General features: G+C 29.8%; 1 protein-coding gene across 4 annotated transcripts in view; it reads right to left on the reverse strand.

The window, feature by feature from the left end:
* LOC107453801 (isovaleryl-CoA dehydrogenase, mitochondrial) overlaps positions 1–19,736 on the reverse strand; it is a 39,758-nt gene that overhangs the window by 18,859 nt on the left and 1,163 nt on the right. For 2 of the 4 annotated variants that reach the window (XM_087150327.1, XM_087150328.1), the window contains exons 2-7: positions 9,832–9,921; positions 5,435–5,486; positions 5,181–5,350; positions 4,423–4,516; positions 1,045–1,181; positions 638–734 (exon numbers count right to left, since the gene is read on the reverse strand). In XM_087150327.1, coding sequence (XP_087006453.1) covers positions 638–734; positions 1,045–1,181; positions 4,423–4,516; positions 5,181–5,350; positions 5,435–5,486; positions 9,832–9,921 — 640 coding nt within the window. Of the gene's footprint in view, positions 1–637; positions 735–1,044; positions 1,182–4,422; positions 4,517–5,180; positions 5,351–5,434; positions 5,487–9,831; positions 9,922–18,051; positions 18,071–18,833; positions 19,465–19,736 lie in introns of those variants that run through there. The other 2 variants (XM_087150330.1, XM_087150329.1) reach the window with 2 other exon arrangements.

Below are 19,736 nucleotides of genomic sequence, written 5' to 3' on the forward strand. Positions count from 1 at the left end.
CTTCGTCTTCTTAAATGTGTTCTTGACTAACAGCAACTCACCCTGTCAAAATTTAATGAAAAGTAACGTATATGAACTGTAGAACACAAATTTAAAGCAATCCTGATTTGCATGTTCACAGTGGCACTACTAGCGCTTATGCGCCAAGCACGAAGTTTGAATAACCATCATCTTCTAGTTGTATAAACAAATCTACCAAATTTAGTTAATCACAACTCATATTTGATGTTATGATTTTTTTTCCGCAAGTATATATATATATAATGAATTAGTACTTAAAAAATATTTTGAAATATTTTTTAAATTATAAACAGCAATTATACTTTGATAAACACGTGCAAAAGCTACCGACGAAAATTAGAGCAGATATCTATTATACAAAAAGATAAAAATAATAAAACAATATGTAATAAAAAGTGTTGTAATTCATCATCAGCAGTATTACATATCTTTGAACAAAAAAAAATGCTTGGTTTCGTTTAAGCAAAGTGGCGAACAGTAAAAATTAACAGTTGCTGTCATATTATATGGCCGTGTTGCTATTACATTAAAAAAATATTTGCGCTCTCACACATAAAAAACAATTGCACAGTATCTAAAGAAGTAACAGCAGATTTTACGCATTTAAGAATCTTACCGGGGACCTTGCAATTTTCAAATATCAATTCACATGTAGGTGATCCTCTCATTCCTAATTTATCAAGTGGTTTTCCAGTACTAAATCCTGGCATTCCCTGTGAAACAAAGATTGTATAATTGTCTAACCAACAATGTAAATGCACAAAAAAAACCTAATATTAACTGCATACAATAAAAAAGAAATTACTACAATGAACACATTATAAGTTTTAAAAACCCTGCAAGAAAAGCCTCATAAATCTAAAACTGAAACATTTAATGAGAATGAAACAATCACAATTAAAATCAACTGTTAGAAAACTTAACTGTATTCACCACAACTTTACTACAAAATATTAGTAAAATACTAAACAACAATTGTCGCAATCATTAAAATTTAGAAGGAAAAAAATAGATAAGACTTACTTTTTCAATTAAAAATGTGGTGATTCCATGTTGAGGTTTGTCAGTATCAAACTTAGTTTTGGCATATACAACAAGAACATCAGCAATTGATCCATTGGTTATCCAGAATTTTGAACCATTTAATACATAATGATCTCCTATTATAAAGACATGAAAAATTAGCTTCATATGATAAATTTTTTTAGAAACAATTTTGAATATACTTCACGAGATAGCACCCAATTAGTTAAGCAATAATCATAAACATTTATTTTTTCCTTAATAAAAAGCAACTTTTTAAAGAACTGTAAAAAATTATAATCAAGATAGATTTTCTAAATTTTCCTACGATTGCATAGCCATTTCTAAGGAAATTTTACTAATATTGAAATTTTACTAATAATTTTTCATGTTGCTCGACTCAGAAACAAAAAATTTAAAAAAAAAACATTACTTGCAAAGTCATTGGCTAGTAAAACAATAATTGAAAAATTAGCCATCCTATCAAACAAAACCAGTAAATAGAGGATAAGCAAAAAGTAATCATCTTAGACACAATTATAGTATTTATCTTTAAAACAATTGAAATTACAGTCAGGAAATGCATTACATAGCTCTAGAAAAAGAACAACTTTCGAAGCAACAATAGATGGGAAACAAAATACTCAGCATACACAATAATTCAGCTAAATCAGGGGTCCACAATCTGCGGCTTGTAAGCCGTGTGCAGCTCTTTTGATGTTAAGTTGCGGCTCTCCAGTTATATGCGAAAAAATTAGTAATGTATTCTCAAAACAAAATATTTTAAGAAAAAAATATTTTTAAGTGCCTAATTTCAAAATAGCTTCTATTTCATAATCGTTAATTACAAACCACTACACTTAACATGACCGTAATGAGATAAAATTGAACTATTGTTTTGTTCTTAGAGATAGAATACATAAAGGGGTAACATCAATTCAGCAGAAAAAAATTAACCAAGAAATTCTAACTTTTCACTGCATAATTCAGCAAGAAGTGCTTTGTGCCCGAACATTTCTAGCCGAAATAGTTGAGGTCACGAATTTGGTAGTTAAGATTATTAACAGCAACTTCACAAAACCACAGTAAGATTGCCAGTTTAAAGATTTCCTCGAAGAAATAGATAGCCAATTTTCTAACCGATTTCTGCACAATAAAGTGCGATAGCTTTCCAGAGGTAACATATTGCAAAGTTTTGCTTTGTGCTTGAGTAATATAAAAACATTCCTTAATTGAAAAAGCATTGAACATTACTAATTGGAAGAATACAAAGAGCTGCAAAAATTCAACTTCATGGTTGATACTAAATGAAATAAATCTAAAACTGCAAGGAAAGGGCAACCCAGCCTACGCCTTGCTTGCAGAAGTAGTTTGCTTTGGAAAAAATTAGTTATTTTTGTTGAAGACATGGATAAGCAGTAAATTAATTAATTTTGAAAATTATAAGACAAATAGATATAATTATAAGACGAATTCCTTCAGCATAGGTTTAAAAAACATGAAGGATGGATTCGCTGTGAGTTTCAAGCAATCCAAAACAAACAAAATTTAAACAACAAGTTATAAGCCAGATTTAATTTAGCTTTTAAAAGGCATCTAAAGCCAAAAGCTCTCAATGATGTAACTATCTACATTTGTGTTTTTATATGAATAAATATTATTACGCAATTAAAGTTGTTTATTTTAAATCAAATACATGTAAGTAAATACTATATTCTTAAATCGAAAATTTTTAGTGGCTCTTTAACCCACTGACGGTTCTGCATGCAAAAAGTCTTATTTTAACCGACAGTCTTCACCGCACAGCAAAACCAGTTTTTCTATGTTATTAGATAGGGATATAGAGTATCGGGGAGAGACATTCTCCTAATCTTGCCCTTTTGCTAAACCGCCAGTGGGTTAAAAACTGGAATATTTTGTAAATTGTAACTTTTAACTCTGACGTTTCAACAGGTTACGGAGCCTTGAGCTAAACACATTAATTCAGCTAAACACAATAATTTAGCTTAAGAACAAATATAAAACAAAATTATGACTTAAATACACAACATATTCATTAATGAGAAATTGATTAATAAACTCATGTTTGTGAAAATTGCAACACCATGAAGGACTTACGCGAGTGAGCTGAAATTTTCAGGAAATGCAAAGTAGAGCATAATATGTAAATGATTAGAATTTCAGACCCGTAGCGCATGCGTATGCTGAGCAGCGCCCTCTGAACGGCGGTTGGATCCAAATAAATAGACGGCTGTAGCGAGGCGTGTATGGTTATCGGTGGTTATCTGCTAGTGGTAAGCGCTAGCTCAGACATTACTTATGCCTCTTCGACGAAAGAGAGCGAGATTTCAACAACTTACGGAGTTTGAAAGGGGGAGAATCATTGACCTTCGTGAAGCTGGATTTTTTTATCGAGCAGTAGCCGCTCGTGTGCAGCGTAGCAGCAGCACAGTGATGCGTGTTTGGAAGCAGTGGACGGACGAGTGTCAGACAACTCGGGAATCTGGTAGCGGACCCCGAAATGTCACGTCAGCTTGCGATGATAGACACCTGGTCCGTATGGCGCTGACAGATCGTACGGCTCCCTCTAGACAACTGGCAGCACAGTGGTCAATAGCTACAGGCGTTTCATTGTGTGCTTCATCAATTCGTAGACGTCTGGGGTGCCATAGCATATCATGGACGACCTCAATTGCTACAAATTGTGGGTAATCTGAACAACAACCGGTACATCAGTGAAGTTTTACAGCCCCAAGCTGTTCCCTTCCTTCAAGCCTTGCCAGGCGCTGTATTTCAACAAGCAATGCCCGCCCTCATATTGCTAGGATTGTTCAATCCTTCCTTGCATTGCGGCAGGTACAGCTTCTTCTTTGGCCTGCGTATTTCCCAGATATGTCACCGATTGAACATGTGTGTCATTTCGTTGGTCGGTACCTCGCTCCTGATCTTCGTCCTATTGCCTCTACAGACGAACTTTGGGTACGCATACAAACTATATGGAATGCTCTTCCTCAGACAGACATTCAAAATTTGCCTGACTCCATGCCACGTCATGTAGCAGCGCTTATTGCAATGTGTGGTGGCTACACAAAATACTGATTTCGATCTCTTGTTATTGTTTGTTTGCTTTGAAAGTTTAATCATTTATTTGTACCACTACCACTCAACTGTGTAGTAAATTTCATTCAATTATGACGATATCTTCATGGTGTCACAATTTTCACAAACATGAGTTTACTTCATTCATTAATAATACTTCATTCATTAATAATACTTCATTCAATCATAGTTAATTTAGAATTCATTAATGCTTCATTCGTTAACAAAGATTCTGAAGTTATTAATACTTCATTAATGAGAAAGAAAGGAGCATTTTACCTGATTTCTCAGCTCTTAATTTCATAGAAACCACATCGGATCCAGATCCAGCTTCACTCATAGCTAATGCACCAACATGCTCTCCACTTATCAGCTAAAAATTAATATGGACTTTAAATATAAAGATTCAAAATGAAATACAGTGACTAAAATTAAAAAATTATTATAGAATATCTTAATTTCACTAATAACAAATAATAATAAATAAATAACCATTATTAAATAAAAGCTTAACACTATTATTCAAAAAAAAAAAAAAAAAAAGCTGTTTGAAAACTATCAAAAATGTTAAAAAATATTAGTTCATGATATAAAGTTATTAAAACAAAATAACTAATAAACTATTATGGCATATAATGCATTTTAGTACATTTGATGCAACTCTGAAAAAGACTGTCATTAAGAAGTGTCAGAATAAATATAAAAAAATTTATCATAAATATAGTGTAAGTGTTATATAAACAATGTTCCATTTATCAAGTAATTGAATGACATTCAGAGCTAAAGTTGAATTTAATGAAATTCACAGCAGAACATTTAAAGCAAACATATGATCAAACATACTTTATGTGTTTGATCATATATTTGCTTGCAAACACACTTTATGTGTTTGATCATATGTATCATGCCAGATAATCACTTTTACTTTACGGGGAAAAGCTCATTTCCTAGAAACTCTTTGTAAAGACTCACATTCTGGATAATTTGTTTAAATTTAGTACCACTACACAAAACAAATATAATAAGAATCATAGTACCTTTGGCAAATACTTGGCTCTCTGAGCCTCATTTCCATTCCTAGCAATTTGGTTAATGCACAAATTGGAATGAGCACCATAGCTAAGAGCAATAGCAGAAGAAACTCTAGACATTTCCTCCAGGATGATAATATGGTCCAAAAATCCCTGACCTGAACCTCCATATTTTTCTAAAATCAATTAATTTAAATGAACAAATTTAAAAAAAAAATGATACATTCAATTGTGCCTCATAAATTTACTTTAATGCTTACCAGGTACTGTTATTCCATGAAATCCTAAGCTTCCCAGCTTTTGAAAAAATTCCTGATAAATAGTTCGGAATTTTAGTGAATAGATAAATCAACCAAAATAATTACAAAAATATTAAATAAACATATTTATTCATTACAAACTTAACAATCATAATCAATCAATGTAAGTATAAAGCAGCTATAAAATTGTTCTAAAAGTAGTGAACATTTTCTTAATTATAACAATATTTAACAAATCAAAGAAATTAAAAATTTAGTTTTTCAAATATATCTAAGTAATTAATGTAAAATAAATAATTATCTAATGCAATCTAGATAGAATTTTTAGAAATTACTAATTACAGTATTTACATTATTTATGCTCAATTTATAAATTTATGTTGAAGTGCATATAAATGAAAATCCATTATAAGTAATTAACTTTTTTCTAAATTACTTTTTAAGAATACATATAACAGAAGTTATTGTTATCATTATTTTATTATTTTTTTTAAATAGCTAACGAAACACATCTGTTCACTTTTTTTCCTTTCTGGGACAAATTTGAATTCCAATGAAAGAACATTTTGAGGCTACCCTACTTTCCCATGCCCAATGTGTTAAAACTTGAATATTGTGCAGGCACAATAATTTTAATCAGTTAGAAAGACAAAACTTGAAGAGAAAAAAATACTGTGTTTTAAAAAGTTTAAACAATCTAAATATTTTATTAATTTTAATGAATTTTCTTATTTATTAATAAGTCTTAGAATATTTCTTCAGAAGTATAGGTGCTAGTAGTACACTTTAGGATCAGGATCATGACAAGTTACAGAAACTTGTAAATTTCTAAAATTTAAATCTTTATACTTGTGGCTGTTACAAGTGTTTTCATTCAATATATAAACTTTTGATATGACTTATACCCTGCAGCAGGATTTTTTCGAACTTTCCGAGACAATTCTCTCTAGTACTAATACCTTTCTGAGAGACATTTTTAATAGTAGCAAATATATTTGTGACTAATTTAAAATAACACAAGTGCTTTCTGTTTATAAAAAGAAAAAAAAAGCCTCAATTCATAGAACAGTATATAATTTTTTTTAATTATAAATGTAAGTTTTTATTTATTTTTTAATCTACACATAAAAGAATACGTATTCTAATACTATTGGCGATATTCTCCTGTTCTAAAAAAATATTTGTATAGTTAATGTTTTTAAAATTTTTGGTGTTTGGAAATATTTTTTTATATTAATCTGAAATTCCAGATAAAACCAGCAAATGTGAAATTTCTTACTATCAAAAGAAAGTAGGAAAAAAAAAATCGCAAGCGTACGCGAAAAAGCTATTTTTTAAATAAAACTCTGCAGAAAGAGGAAAAAAGTTCTGTGGAAAAAAGTATTTCAAAAACTTCTGCAGATAAAAAAAAAAAAAAAAAACGCCTTTGCTTCCCAAATAAAAAATCTTTCCACAAGAACTCTGTAATGTTCTGCGACAATGTCGCCACAATTCTGCTTCGGAGAACTTATACAAGTAATACTGAATTTATATAGTTAACATTAAACTTTAATTGTAGTTTATTATATATTCATCACAATTTGGAATTATATAACTTTTGAAATTCATAATTTTGATAAATATGGAGAACAAGAACTCTTACAGATGTTACATAAATTACAGCCTCTAAAAAAATATAGAAAAAAAATAGCACTAATGAAATACATTATGTTCAACTAACACTCGCCACATGCTTTATCAAACAGCATGAAAATAAGGTACGACTTGGACAGTGTGTTAAGTGAGAGGAGCATGCATGGTTGCAATTACTGGAGGCCAGCACAATTGTATGCAAATCACGATTTCAGACACTTGTGATGATGTAAACATATCATTTTTAAACATAACACTGTGTATTAAAAAATATGACAAACATTCAAAAGTAAATATAGTAATGAATTAAGTCTGCGATAATGGAAAAAAATCCACCATTATAAACAAATATTCGGCAATAAATATCAGTACTGAAATACAAGTGACAACTCTAAACTTTAATTTACATAATATATAATGAATGTTTACCCACACAGGTGTAGATAAAACCTCAATTGTAAATGAAACATACGATTTTTAGCAAATAATGTCCATTGATCAGCACAATTTGTATCATTGATTAATGGAATGTTACAGAATTTGATTAACTGATTATATAAACTATATTATATAAACAGATACTAAATTAACCTTTACACAACTAATCTTATAAAATTTTCTATATTTTCAAAAAATATTTTTTTTTAATACGAGACCTTCCTAATATCAGGGATGAGATTAGCTAAAACGCAAAAAAGCTGAATTTCCACGATAGTAAATTTTACGCAAGCGCAACCCTTTAATAATAAATTCCAGACAGTTTAAGGTAATAAATAATGTGTTGACATACAATTGTGTACTAATCTATTATTATAAAAACGATTACATTGATACTTAACATTTAGTGAAAAAAAATTACCAATTGAAAAAATAAAGCTGGAAATTATATTTTTCCTCAGTTCTCATAAGAGACAATTACTACTTGAAAAACTACCTGGTTTAGCAAATTAAAACTACTGAGAATATATATTAATATTTCATTTTTTTTAATAAATACTGTTATGTGATTTATAGCAAATATATCAGTAATATTACTTTTTAAATTATATTGGAAAAAAAACTTTAACAATGGACCGAATCATTATGTTCATATTATAGTCTAATCTAACTACAGCCCTCTGAAACATATCAATAACAGTGAAGTAGAAATATATAGTAACTCCTTAACATACAAAAATTGCTATTTTAGTTTGAAAATTTACATGACAATCAGCAACTGTTTAGATAATTGTTTTTTATTTGATAAGAATTTTGCATTTTATAGCATAAGTAACAGCAATTATAAATAAAAATTTGATGATGAGTTAATTAACTCTTTTTCCCCAAAAAGAATTTTTTAATTAAATCCCTTTTTAAGTGATTGCTTTTGTTTGCTATATTTAGTCGTTAGTCCATCTTCAAACATCTTGTGACAAATCCTATTTTTTCTTCTTTGCAAGCACAGAATGTAAGTTTTGAATATATTCCCTTCCAGTTTCTCTGATGTTGTAACACTTACATATACTAATAATCGTCGTTAGAAAAACAGTCACCTTTATAGTAACTAATTTTAAAAAATATTTACCTCTTACAGGAATCGCGATAGTTGATCTTAAAATTGCGTGAATATGAATAACAAATATGGATTTTGAAATCACATGAATATGAAACTAGATATATGATTTTGAAAATGAGAAAATACAAACTGGGATATGGAATTTTTAAAACGCGTAAATACAAATCACGATTCATAATTTTTAGATCGCGTAAACACGAGATTTACGCGATCTAGATTGCATAAATAAGAATTATGATGCATAACTTTTGGAAGGCGTGAATGCGAATCCCAATGCCTTATTTTAAAATCATGTATAAATACGAAAATCAATGTTTGATATTATAAACCGCATGAGTAAATCAACTCATTGAATTTTAAACTTTCGTGAATATGAATCACTACATAGGTTTTTAAAAAGACGTAAATACGAATCACAATATCGTATTTTTAAATCTCGTAAATAAGAATCGCAACATACAATATTCAAATCGCGTGAATAAGAATCGCAGCATGCAAATATGAAAAGCTATGTTTGATATTAAAATCGTGTGAATAAGAATCGAGATATTAGCAGATTCCAGGCTTGGGACCTCTAAAAGGCTTGTCAGAAGCAGCGTCGTTTGAACTACGAAAATCGGATCTATCTGGAGGGCGGGTAAAAAATTCGGAAAATCTTATCTGCTGCGTGTAAAAGGGGAGAAAATAGGTAAAATAAGTAAAATTGAGAAAGGATTGATAGCTATGTAGTTTGAATTTTCTATTTCTCTTTGAAAATCGGTAAATTTTTCCGAAAAAGCGGAAAATCTGAATTTATGATAAATAAAAAAAAAAGCTGAAATTTAAGAGATAAAGTGAAAAAAGCGGAAATCTCATCCCTGTAATATATATAACTATGTTTTTACTGTTCCAAAAATTATCATTATGCTTAGTGAAAGGAAGTAATTAAATAGAATAGGAAGATAAACAAAAATATAAAAAAATTAAGCATGAAATAGGATCTATTAAAGATCTAGAAAAGCTCTAAATCTTTGAACATTTTATCTTCAAATAAATGGCGTTAATGATGTTTCATGAAATAATAAAAAATTATGAATACTCATACATATCAGAAAGGACAACTATTGCAAAACAATTTTCAAGAAAATATAAGGAAAAAAATTGCCCTCCTTGCCATATGAAGATTAATAAGATTTAACAAAAAAATTTATGAATAATTCAAAAGTCTTACCTTAAACTGAGGAAATGAATTGTTTTTATCAATTTCATAAACATGTGGTGCTAGTTCTTTTTGGCAGAAAATAAAAGCAACTTCTCTTAACTAAAGTAAATGAGAAAAATAATCAGTAAATCTACACATAAGAAAAACAATCAATAATCATGTATACATTCATGTCGTTCTTATTTTCATACTATATAAAGAATAAATATACTAGTTATATTTTGCTGATGTCATATATATATGGCTCAATTTCTGGTTAGAGTAAACTGAAATGCAGAAACCCCACAATCCCAAAATTTCATGATTTGAGTAATACAATTTACAATTAAATTAACAATAATTCTCACACGCAAGAAAGCCAGTTCAACTATTTTATATACCAGCAGTGGGGAACCTACAGCCTCCATGAGTTTCTTGTGCTGCATCTAGCTCTTTTATTAATTAGTATTTAATTATATGGATTACAACAATTAGAAAACTAATAAAATTAAATAACAAGACATTGAGGGGGTAGGTTTATTGACTATATCAACCTTCATCTATTAAAAGGTACCTCAAGATAGAACCAAGTTAACACGTTTTATATATACTAGTGAATTGATAATTAATATTTGTAGTGGTATTTAATATTTACTCCCCTTCCAGAATTTCATCTTTAATAGAATTCGATGAATGAATCGGGTCAGGTGGGGGAAAGTGGTGGTAAAATCAAGTTTTTTTTTGGAAAAAGCCTTATAACAGTAAGTTTTAAGCACTAGATATCAGGTTTTTAGTAGATATTATATACATTAGACTTATATAGGTTAGAAATATTGTGTTTATATAAAATTTTGCCAAGAAAATTTCTTGTAGATTCATTTTACAGGGTTCCCACTCTATGACGAGATTGAAATTCAAGGACTTTCCAGGACTTTTCAAGGACCTCAACAAAATTTTCAAGGACCTTAATCTAAGACCAATTTTAAAAATTATTCTCTTCTATTTTACTAGAAGCAACAATGCTTGTTGTGGCAATAATTAATTTCAAATATAATACCTAAATGCTTTGCCTATATAGAGAGAAGAGAGTATATGTATTATGGACTAAAATTTATATTTTTTTAAAAACAACCCTACTGGTTTTACATATTAATTCACAAAATCATTTTCAGCACAATCTATAACTAATGGTAATGAGGTGTTAATGGTGAAATCCTTTAATCCTGTGCATTTCCATGTGAAGGCTGCATGAAAGACAGAGCTAAATCTTAGGTATTCCATATTCCATGACTATTCCATAACCCCCTCCTCTCCTCTATTAAACATCGTTTCTGAAATTATTCATCCATAATTTACACAACCTTCTCTAAATGTTATGCAGCAACAATTCTTTCTGAAAATAAAAATTCGAAGGAACATACCCAATTTTCACCATGTTTAAAAGCATTATTCGTTATGTGTAATCCACAACTGCCAATGAATATGACCTGGTGGGAATATTTCTCTTTTAATTCCCACTGAAGCTTCTAATAGAATTTTCAATGAACATAGGGTCCATCCATGGATAATTGAAGTATTTTAGAAAGCTTTTAACCATCATCCATGCATTTGTAAAAAGAGGACAAAATATTTTCTGCAGTTCCATGACCCATAAATTGGGAGGTAAGATACTTAGTGCAAACTTTATTATCAATTCCTTACCATAATGTCCATCTGCTTAGATTGTAGAGACTGATTTAACGTCTCATCAAAGAGTACAGTGTAGCAATCAACATTCTTCAGCTCATTTATAAGAATCCCTTTGAAGTATAGTGCCAATCCAAAGGAGCCCAAATAGGCTCACTTTGTGGCACTACAAAAAAATTGTCTCGCTATACAGCTATCAGCAAACATTTTGGATAACAATTTACTGATCCCTTCACAGGAGTTACATGAATAATTACTAGTGATGCACTTCAGACTCCAGAGAATTTCAGCATCAAGCACATTCCTTTTGACCAGATAAGAAGACAATGTTACCTCGGCCACTAAAGTTTCTGTTTCACATGGGGCACACGATGTTGAAGGAGTATTTACACCAGATGAATTAGATGTTCATGTCTTTGGAAAAAGAGAACTCAGGGCATGAGACTGCTTTTTTGTTTTACCTTTCTTTGATGTGTGATTTCAGAGCAGATTCTTCCATTTTTGCGATATCAATCTCCTTCATGCACTTGGCTCTGAACTTCTTTTCGGGCATCGATAAAATCCATTCTTTATAAGCTTGATTATCCATCCATTGGGGATTAAAATAGCACTTCCCAGGCATAACTAGTCTAAACTACATAACACAAATACGAAGCCATGCCTTTGCGAATACGCTTTACAATAAAGTTTTGAAATGACGCAAACGTAAGGACAAGTGCCAGGGATGAGAGTAGTCAGAGAGTAAAAAAGAGGAAATCCAAGAATATATATAGATATAGATGTATAAAAATCGCACTTTTTTTGTCAACTTTTTGTTTAAACTTGTAATACATGTGATTATAAATCCCGAATGAGGCTCTTAAATCACGTGAATATGAAACTCCAGATCGAACTTAAAAAATGCGAAAATACAAATCATGATGCGTAATTTTTAGATCAAGATGCATAATTTTAAAATCGCGCGATATTACAACCGCAAAAACGAATCACGACATTGGATTTTAAGCTCGCGTAGCTACATTGGGTTTTAAAAGCTCGTAAATACAAATCGCGATATTGGTTTTTTAAATCTCGTAAATAAGAATCGCAATGTACAATATTTAAATGGTCTGAATAAGAATCGCAACGTTCAACTTTTAAATCAGGTAAATACGAAAATCGATGTTTGATAATAAAATCGCGATTTTAAAAATGCAAAAATACAAAACACGATATTAGATTTTTAAATCTTGTAAATACTAGTCATAATGTGCGATATTTAAAAAGCGTAAATAAGAATTGCAATGCACAACTTTTAAATGAGGTAAATACGAAAATCGATGATTGATATTAAAATCGCACGCTCTGCAAATATCTCGATTTTTAATCGAGATATTTGCAGAGTCTGGACTTGGGATTTCTAAAAGGCTTGTTTTAATTGTTTTTTGTTTACACAATAAATAAAAATTTACTATATTAATTGAATGAGCAAATAAATATTTTCACCACAAATCCACCTCTATTTTTTTCGCTTTTTTTGTTTGCTTTCTCTCCAGAATACAAGAAGCAGCGAAGTCTAAATTACGAAAATACGAGCTATCCCGCCGATGGATAAAAAATACGGAAAATCTTATTTTCTGTGCGTGAAATCGGAGAAAATAGCTAATATAAGTAAACATGCGGAAGGATTAGCAGCTAGGACGTAGTTTGAATTTTCTGTTTTTCTTTGAAAATCGTAAATAAATATAATAATTTGACTTCAACGACTGAATTTTTTTTTAAAAAAACGGGATATTTATAAATAAATAAAAAATAAAAAAACGAAACTTTTAAAGAATCTGATTTTTTGATAAAAAGGCAGAAATTCGAGAGACAAAAGCGAAAAAAATTTCATCCCTGTATAAAGATCAACCAGTTTTATCCCAAGGAAATGATTTTTGGAGAAACTTCAGAGGGAGGAATGAGGACTTCAATAATTTCGCTCCGCGGAAAATTGAATTCCTCATAAAATATTTTAACTTGAGCAAAAAAAAATTTCAGCGGAAATTAGCGGGGAAAATGGAAAAATCTGAGAAAAAGCGGAAATCCGCGGAAGAATCTCATCCCTAAAGTGCGGATGGTAAAACGGCAAATTTATTGAAAACTACAAGGTACATATTGTTACGAAATTCGAGAGTATTCCAGTTTCGATAAGAAAAAAGAAGATCTAAGCATATGCGACAGAAGATGAAGTGGAGTCTCGCCCCGAACGCATTGATTGTCTGCCGTGCTCCGCGCGCTTGGCAGACACCAAGACGCTAGACCCGGTTAGAAACGGTGGCGTTAAAAACCACGTGAGAGAGCTCTGGAACAAATCAGAAAAATCCGCGGGTGTTTTATAAAAAGGGCCGCCGGCAGTATTGGACAAATTCAAGGACCTAAGACGTTTTTCAAGCACTTTCAAGGACCTAAATTTAGCAACAAAAAAAATTCAAGGACTTTCAAGGACCGTGGGAACCCTGTTTTAAAATAGGCATGTTTTGATACCACCACTTTCCCCCATGGTGGGGTAAAGTGGGGGTACAATATGTTTTTATTTATTATTTCTTTAAAATTTAACTGTGAAATAAAGGAAACGCTATGAGATTTACATTCAAATCTATATTCAAAGTATCCAATTTACATAAAATTTCTTACATAGTTTTTATTATAATTACTGATTAAAAAAATAATGTCCACGACTGTCAAACCTTGGTTCATCTAAAATGCGAATAATGCTGCTAACTTCCACATTATCTTCATCATCTAATTCTGGGAAAATAAAATAATTTCCCAATTTAGATTTAGTAAGATATTTAACATGATATAGATCACCATTTTTCTCAACAACTTGCCCGATAAATGAGCACATCATATTTCTTTTGGAATTGTATTTTACCTCAAGCCAAGAACCTTGATTGATTTTTCTGGTATCGAGAGGGGTAGTAGGACTGGTGACTTTTTTTATTTTTTATCAGACTTTTTTTGGTCTTTTCGTTTAGGAACCTGGCCTAAATTGCATTTTTTCTTTCTGTCTTCTTCTTCCATTGCTAATCTTTTTAAAACATTCTCTTGAGTTAAAATTTCCCCAGATTTGCTTTGCACCCTTTTTCTCTTTCTCTTAGAGTTATCCATAGCTAGAACCGTGTTTGCAGATGGTGTAGGACAGGGGTCGGCAACCTGTGACTCGCGAGCCACAGGTGGCTCTTTTGATGTAAAGTTGCGGCTCTCCAGTTCTATACGAAAAAAATTAATGAATTGTTACCAAGACCCTTAAAAATAAGAAAAAATATTTTTAAGTATCTAATATCTCAAGAGCTTTCTATTCTTATAATCGTTAATTAAAAACCGCTACGCTCAGGCCCGTCGTTAGAGGGATGTCTCATTCCGACTCGATTCCGAGTATTCACACAGAAAAGTGGCAAGTCTGTTGTCTGTTTGAGCATGCCGTTACCGGTCCGACGCTATGAAAGGGCACAAAAAAAGGATGGTGCCGGCGGCTGTGATCTTGTGAAACAGCAGACAAAATCCCGGAAATTTCTGTCGTCTTGAAAAATCAAGAGTGCTTTAAAAGTATTTAGCAGGGAATGCCTTTTTCTCACGCTTTCTCTTACTCTTTCAAAGAATAAAGACAATATCTTTGTCCACTGTCTTTAAGAAGGGGAAGGAAAGGGCTCAATGCTCATATAGCTGTGGTTTTCTCTATATGACTGTCCAGTTTCTTTTCACTCACCCCACCAGTTACTTCACTGACCTGTCTCTAACTGTCAAGTACCAGTTTACAAGTAGTACTTAGTTACTGAAAGCGTATTTTATAAATTATTATTATTATTGAATGCAAGTATAAATTTTTTATGAATATTTACTATTTGCAGTCTTATTGTTTAAATATTAAGGTAAAATTAAATTACATTAAATATGTTGTTATTTTCCATGTAAATTAATTCCTCAATTTTAGCTTCAAAATTTAGGTATAAGACTTTTTTTCGAAAAAGAAAAAAAAAATGTTGTTTTTTAAAATATATATGAGTAAAAGTTGATTTTTATGAAGTAGATAAAAAAATTTTATTTCTACAGTAAAATGATTAAAAGAAAGAAAAAAGAGCAATTAAATTTATTTTATGTTATTTATATTCATTAGTAGGAGCTTGAGATAGATAAATCACATTTAAATTCCAAATATAGAAATTAATTTTCCTTTTTTTAAATAGTTATTTACTAAGCTTTTTAATTTTGTGTAATTTATCTTTAAATTTAATTTTTTCAGTTGAGATTATTTTTCATAGATCTTATTTAATTGAAATTTCGAAAATCAAATTCCATATTTGTTCGCAGCATTTGTTTTTATAATAAGTTCAAACTGCAATCCTTTATGAACAAAACTGTACCAATGCTTATTTTATTAAAAATGTAATGTGTTTAAAAATATAAAAGCTTCAGTTTTTTTTTTTTTTATAAAATTTTTCTTTAAATCTTTTTTGTTACTATGTTGATGTATTTCGTATATATTTAATATTTAATGTTTTTTTATATTAAATTTTAGACTTAAGTTAACAATTTTCCATTTGTTTAAGTTAGTTATTAGTAAAAAAAGAAACTTAATATTTTTGTAATTATGTAAAAACTCAATTCACAGTTTTGTATTAAAAGGCAGGATAATTAACAAAATAAATAATTAACAAAATCGTACTTTAACTGCCTTAACTAGAAAAAAAATTATTTTGCTATTTAAGGGTTTTTTTTTTATTTTAAAAAAAGACTTAAACATTCTTCGGTAAAGCATTTTTAGGTATTTACAAATCATCAAATTTTACAAATATTTATTTATGATTTATCATGCTACAATGTTTGAATACATAGTTAATTTTTTTTTAAAGTTTTATTTATTATTTATATTGTGTTATTTTTATTTAAAGAAATATTCGAATAAAAAATTTAGCATTTTACAAATTATTTAAGGCAAGAATGCGTGAAAAAATTTATCTGTACTTCCAAAACTAGTTCATTCCCCCCCCCCAGAAAAAAAGGAACTATTTCTGTATCCCCATTCAAGATTTTAGTCACAGCTCTTATATTAATAACAATGTAAATTATGACACGAATAATAAAAATGAATAAAATTAATAAATAAAAATGAAAAATAAAATTCTAGTTATAAATAAGCATTAAAAATAATTATTCGCAACTAAAATTACTAAAATTAAATAAATACGCATATAATATTTGAAATGCATCAAAAAGAATCATACTTAGATTAAGAATTTTAAAAAAAATGCACGAGCCATAATTGATGTCTGATAATTTTTCAGTTTAATGCTTCAGTTTAATGAATAAATACTAATTTAATTTTCATCTACATTTTTTAAAGCCTTTGATGTGTATCACATGTAATTATTATGTAAAGCATGATGTTATGAAAATACCACCCTTTATTAATACCACATCTTATTTTTATAAACCTTGTCAAAATTAAAGATAAAAATCTACTTCAGTGGATGTAGTAAATTAAAATTTATAAGGGAAAAAACAAGCATATGAATTTAAAAAATATCTAATACAATATATTGATAATAATCTTTATAATAATAATAATAACAGGCCTGCTTAATTGCTAGGTGAATGTTAAAGTTTTTAATTTATAAAGTTATTTAATTTGATAAAAAATCGTTAATCGCCTTTTTACACTCTTTCCTCAACAGTGATTTGTTTTCGATTGTTAAAATTCTAACGTGTGACCTCTATCTGTTCTTTTTCGCGTTCACTTGAAACAAAATTTCTTTAAGTGCATATTAAGAGCGGTCATTCCGAATCACCTGCATATTATTAAACTACATATTCAAATACATTAATGTTGTAATTTTGCGTATAAAAGATATTTAAAATAATAGAAGATCGTTACTTTCAGTGACTTTTATTAAATTAATTTTTCAAAAATTTTAAGTTATTTGAGTTGGAAAGCTCGAGGCTCTATAAATTTAAAAATTTTTTACAATAAATGTAAAGAGTATGTGACCATCATTTCTAGCACTTCATCGTAAATCGATTTAACGTTTACTTTGACAAAAAAATTTAAAATTTATTTAAATGTTTAATAATTAAGTGCTTAAAAATTGTTTTTAACAATAACAAGAATAGACGGTACATATTTCTTAAAAAAGGAAAATCGTGAAAAAATTCTGATATAATATTAAATTAATATAAACTATATAATATAAATGAATATTATTGCGGAATGGCTATGAAAAATTAAAAAAAATTATTATAAAATCTATCTGATAAGATTGTGTTTCGTTGCACATTCAAAAAAAAAAAAAAAATCGCGTTTACTGCTGAAATTTTGACAAGAATTAGTAAGAAAATTTACAATTTTCATCGAATTTTAATGACTCAAGTATTCTTATCTCCCCCCCCCCCAAAGAAAAAAAATAATTAAAAAAAAACTGAAAATTAAATAAAAACTAAATTTTAAAAAAATTATTAACATATTTTAAAAATGAGGAATAAATATTATTCTGTATTCAAAACCGTTTTTTTAATTAAAAATCAAATATACATAAAAAAAAATACCATAGTATTAAATCAAAATTTTTAGTGGCTCTTTAAAAACAGGAAATTTTGTAAAATTGTAACTTTTGGCTCTTTCATTTCAAAAGGTTGCCGACCCCTGGTGTAGGAGATACTGTCAACCGAATTGCCTCTTTCAAATCTTTCATAGGTGAATCTAGTAGTGCAGAAACTTTAGAAGACGCCGAGCTCTTATTTGTAGCTGCAACTGTTGGATTATTTTTTGTAGGAATTATACGATGTTGAATGGCATTTCTATTGAGAGGATAAAGGCCAGTCCCTCTAAATCCATTTACAGCATTTGTTGCCTTCATTTTTTTCAAATAATTTCTTTAGAAGAAATGGAAAAGTTGCTTTGGAAACATTTTGCAATCTGCTCTCTCGATACCAAGTTTTTAATACGTCCCTCCACGAATTTTTCATTGGTGAAAAAACTCCAACATCTAGTGGTTGAAGTGCATGGCTGCTATTAGGTGGGAGGCATAGTAAAATAATACCATTATCCATGGCTAACTTAATGGAATTATATGTTAGGTGACTTCCATGGCCATCATATATTAACAATACCGGCTTTTTAAAGTTTTTGACGAAATCAATAAAAAACTTCATCCACGTTTCAAACAAAAAATCCTGCATCCAACCAGACTCTGTGCACCCGTAAAGAGTTCCTTGTGACCCTCCAGTCATCCAGGATTGATATAAGTTCTGTCCTTTGTAGATAACAAAAGGAGGTAAATATTCGCCAGCAGCAGATATGCAAAATAATACTGTATACATGGCCTTACCACAGTCGGCAGACTTTAAGTAAGCTGTTCGACTTTCTTTCTGGACAAAAATCTTGCTTGATCTAGGATCAGTAGACAACCCTGTTTCATTCAAATTGAAAATCCTTCCTGGCTCATTAAGCAAACCATTGCTAAGCAGTACATTTTCATATATGTTAAAGAAAGCATTTGCTGTTTCTTCGCACATGTCTTTAGCTCTGGCTTTCGTTAAAAGTTCTGGCTTTCTTTTACCAATTTCTCCTTTCCATCTCTTTTCAAATCCTCTCACCCATTCGATTCCTGGCTTTCCATTAGGAAAGAGATTGCTGAGCTCCTTATTGCTTAGCAAGTATGTTTCAACAACATTAAGAATATCTTTTTTGTCGAATGGAAATCCACATTTTGACAGAAATTTCACAGCTTCAACGATGCATTTCTCTTCTTCCTGACTAAGAAAGGGCGATCGGCCAGGTCCTTGATGCGATGGACTTTAACAATCCACCTCCTTAAAGTTTGTTCAGGAATACCATTTTTCTTGGATGCAGAATAAATCGATGCTCCATTTTTAACTTCTGCTATAGCCATCTGAAGATCATTTTGTGTATACTTTGGACCACTAGTCTTTTTTATGTAGTTTCTAGGCATACTTAAGCTGGAAAAAAAAATTACATGTCAGTGAACAGTCACACATTAAAATTATCTAAATTGAAAAAAAAGAATTAAATTTATTCTAATGATCTTAAAAAATATTCTAAATCATGATTAAATATGTAAAAAATAACTTTTAATTTAATTGTATTATCATATTTTGATTAAAATTTATAAATAAAGCCTATTTTTTTTAGAATAATACTTTTATTACAGCCCATTTTTAAAAATTAATCACATCTACAGTCTAAAATTGAATCATTTCTCTCATCATAC

This window comes from Parasteatoda tepidariorum, chromosome 8 (genome assembly GCF_982258835.1).
Source record: "Parasteatoda tepidariorum strain Cologne lab strain chromosome 8, Ptep-v5.0, whole genome shotgun sequence".
In the NCBI taxonomy this organism is placed as follows: Eukaryota; Metazoa; Arthropoda; class Arachnida; order Araneae; family Theridiidae; genus Parasteatoda; species Parasteatoda tepidariorum.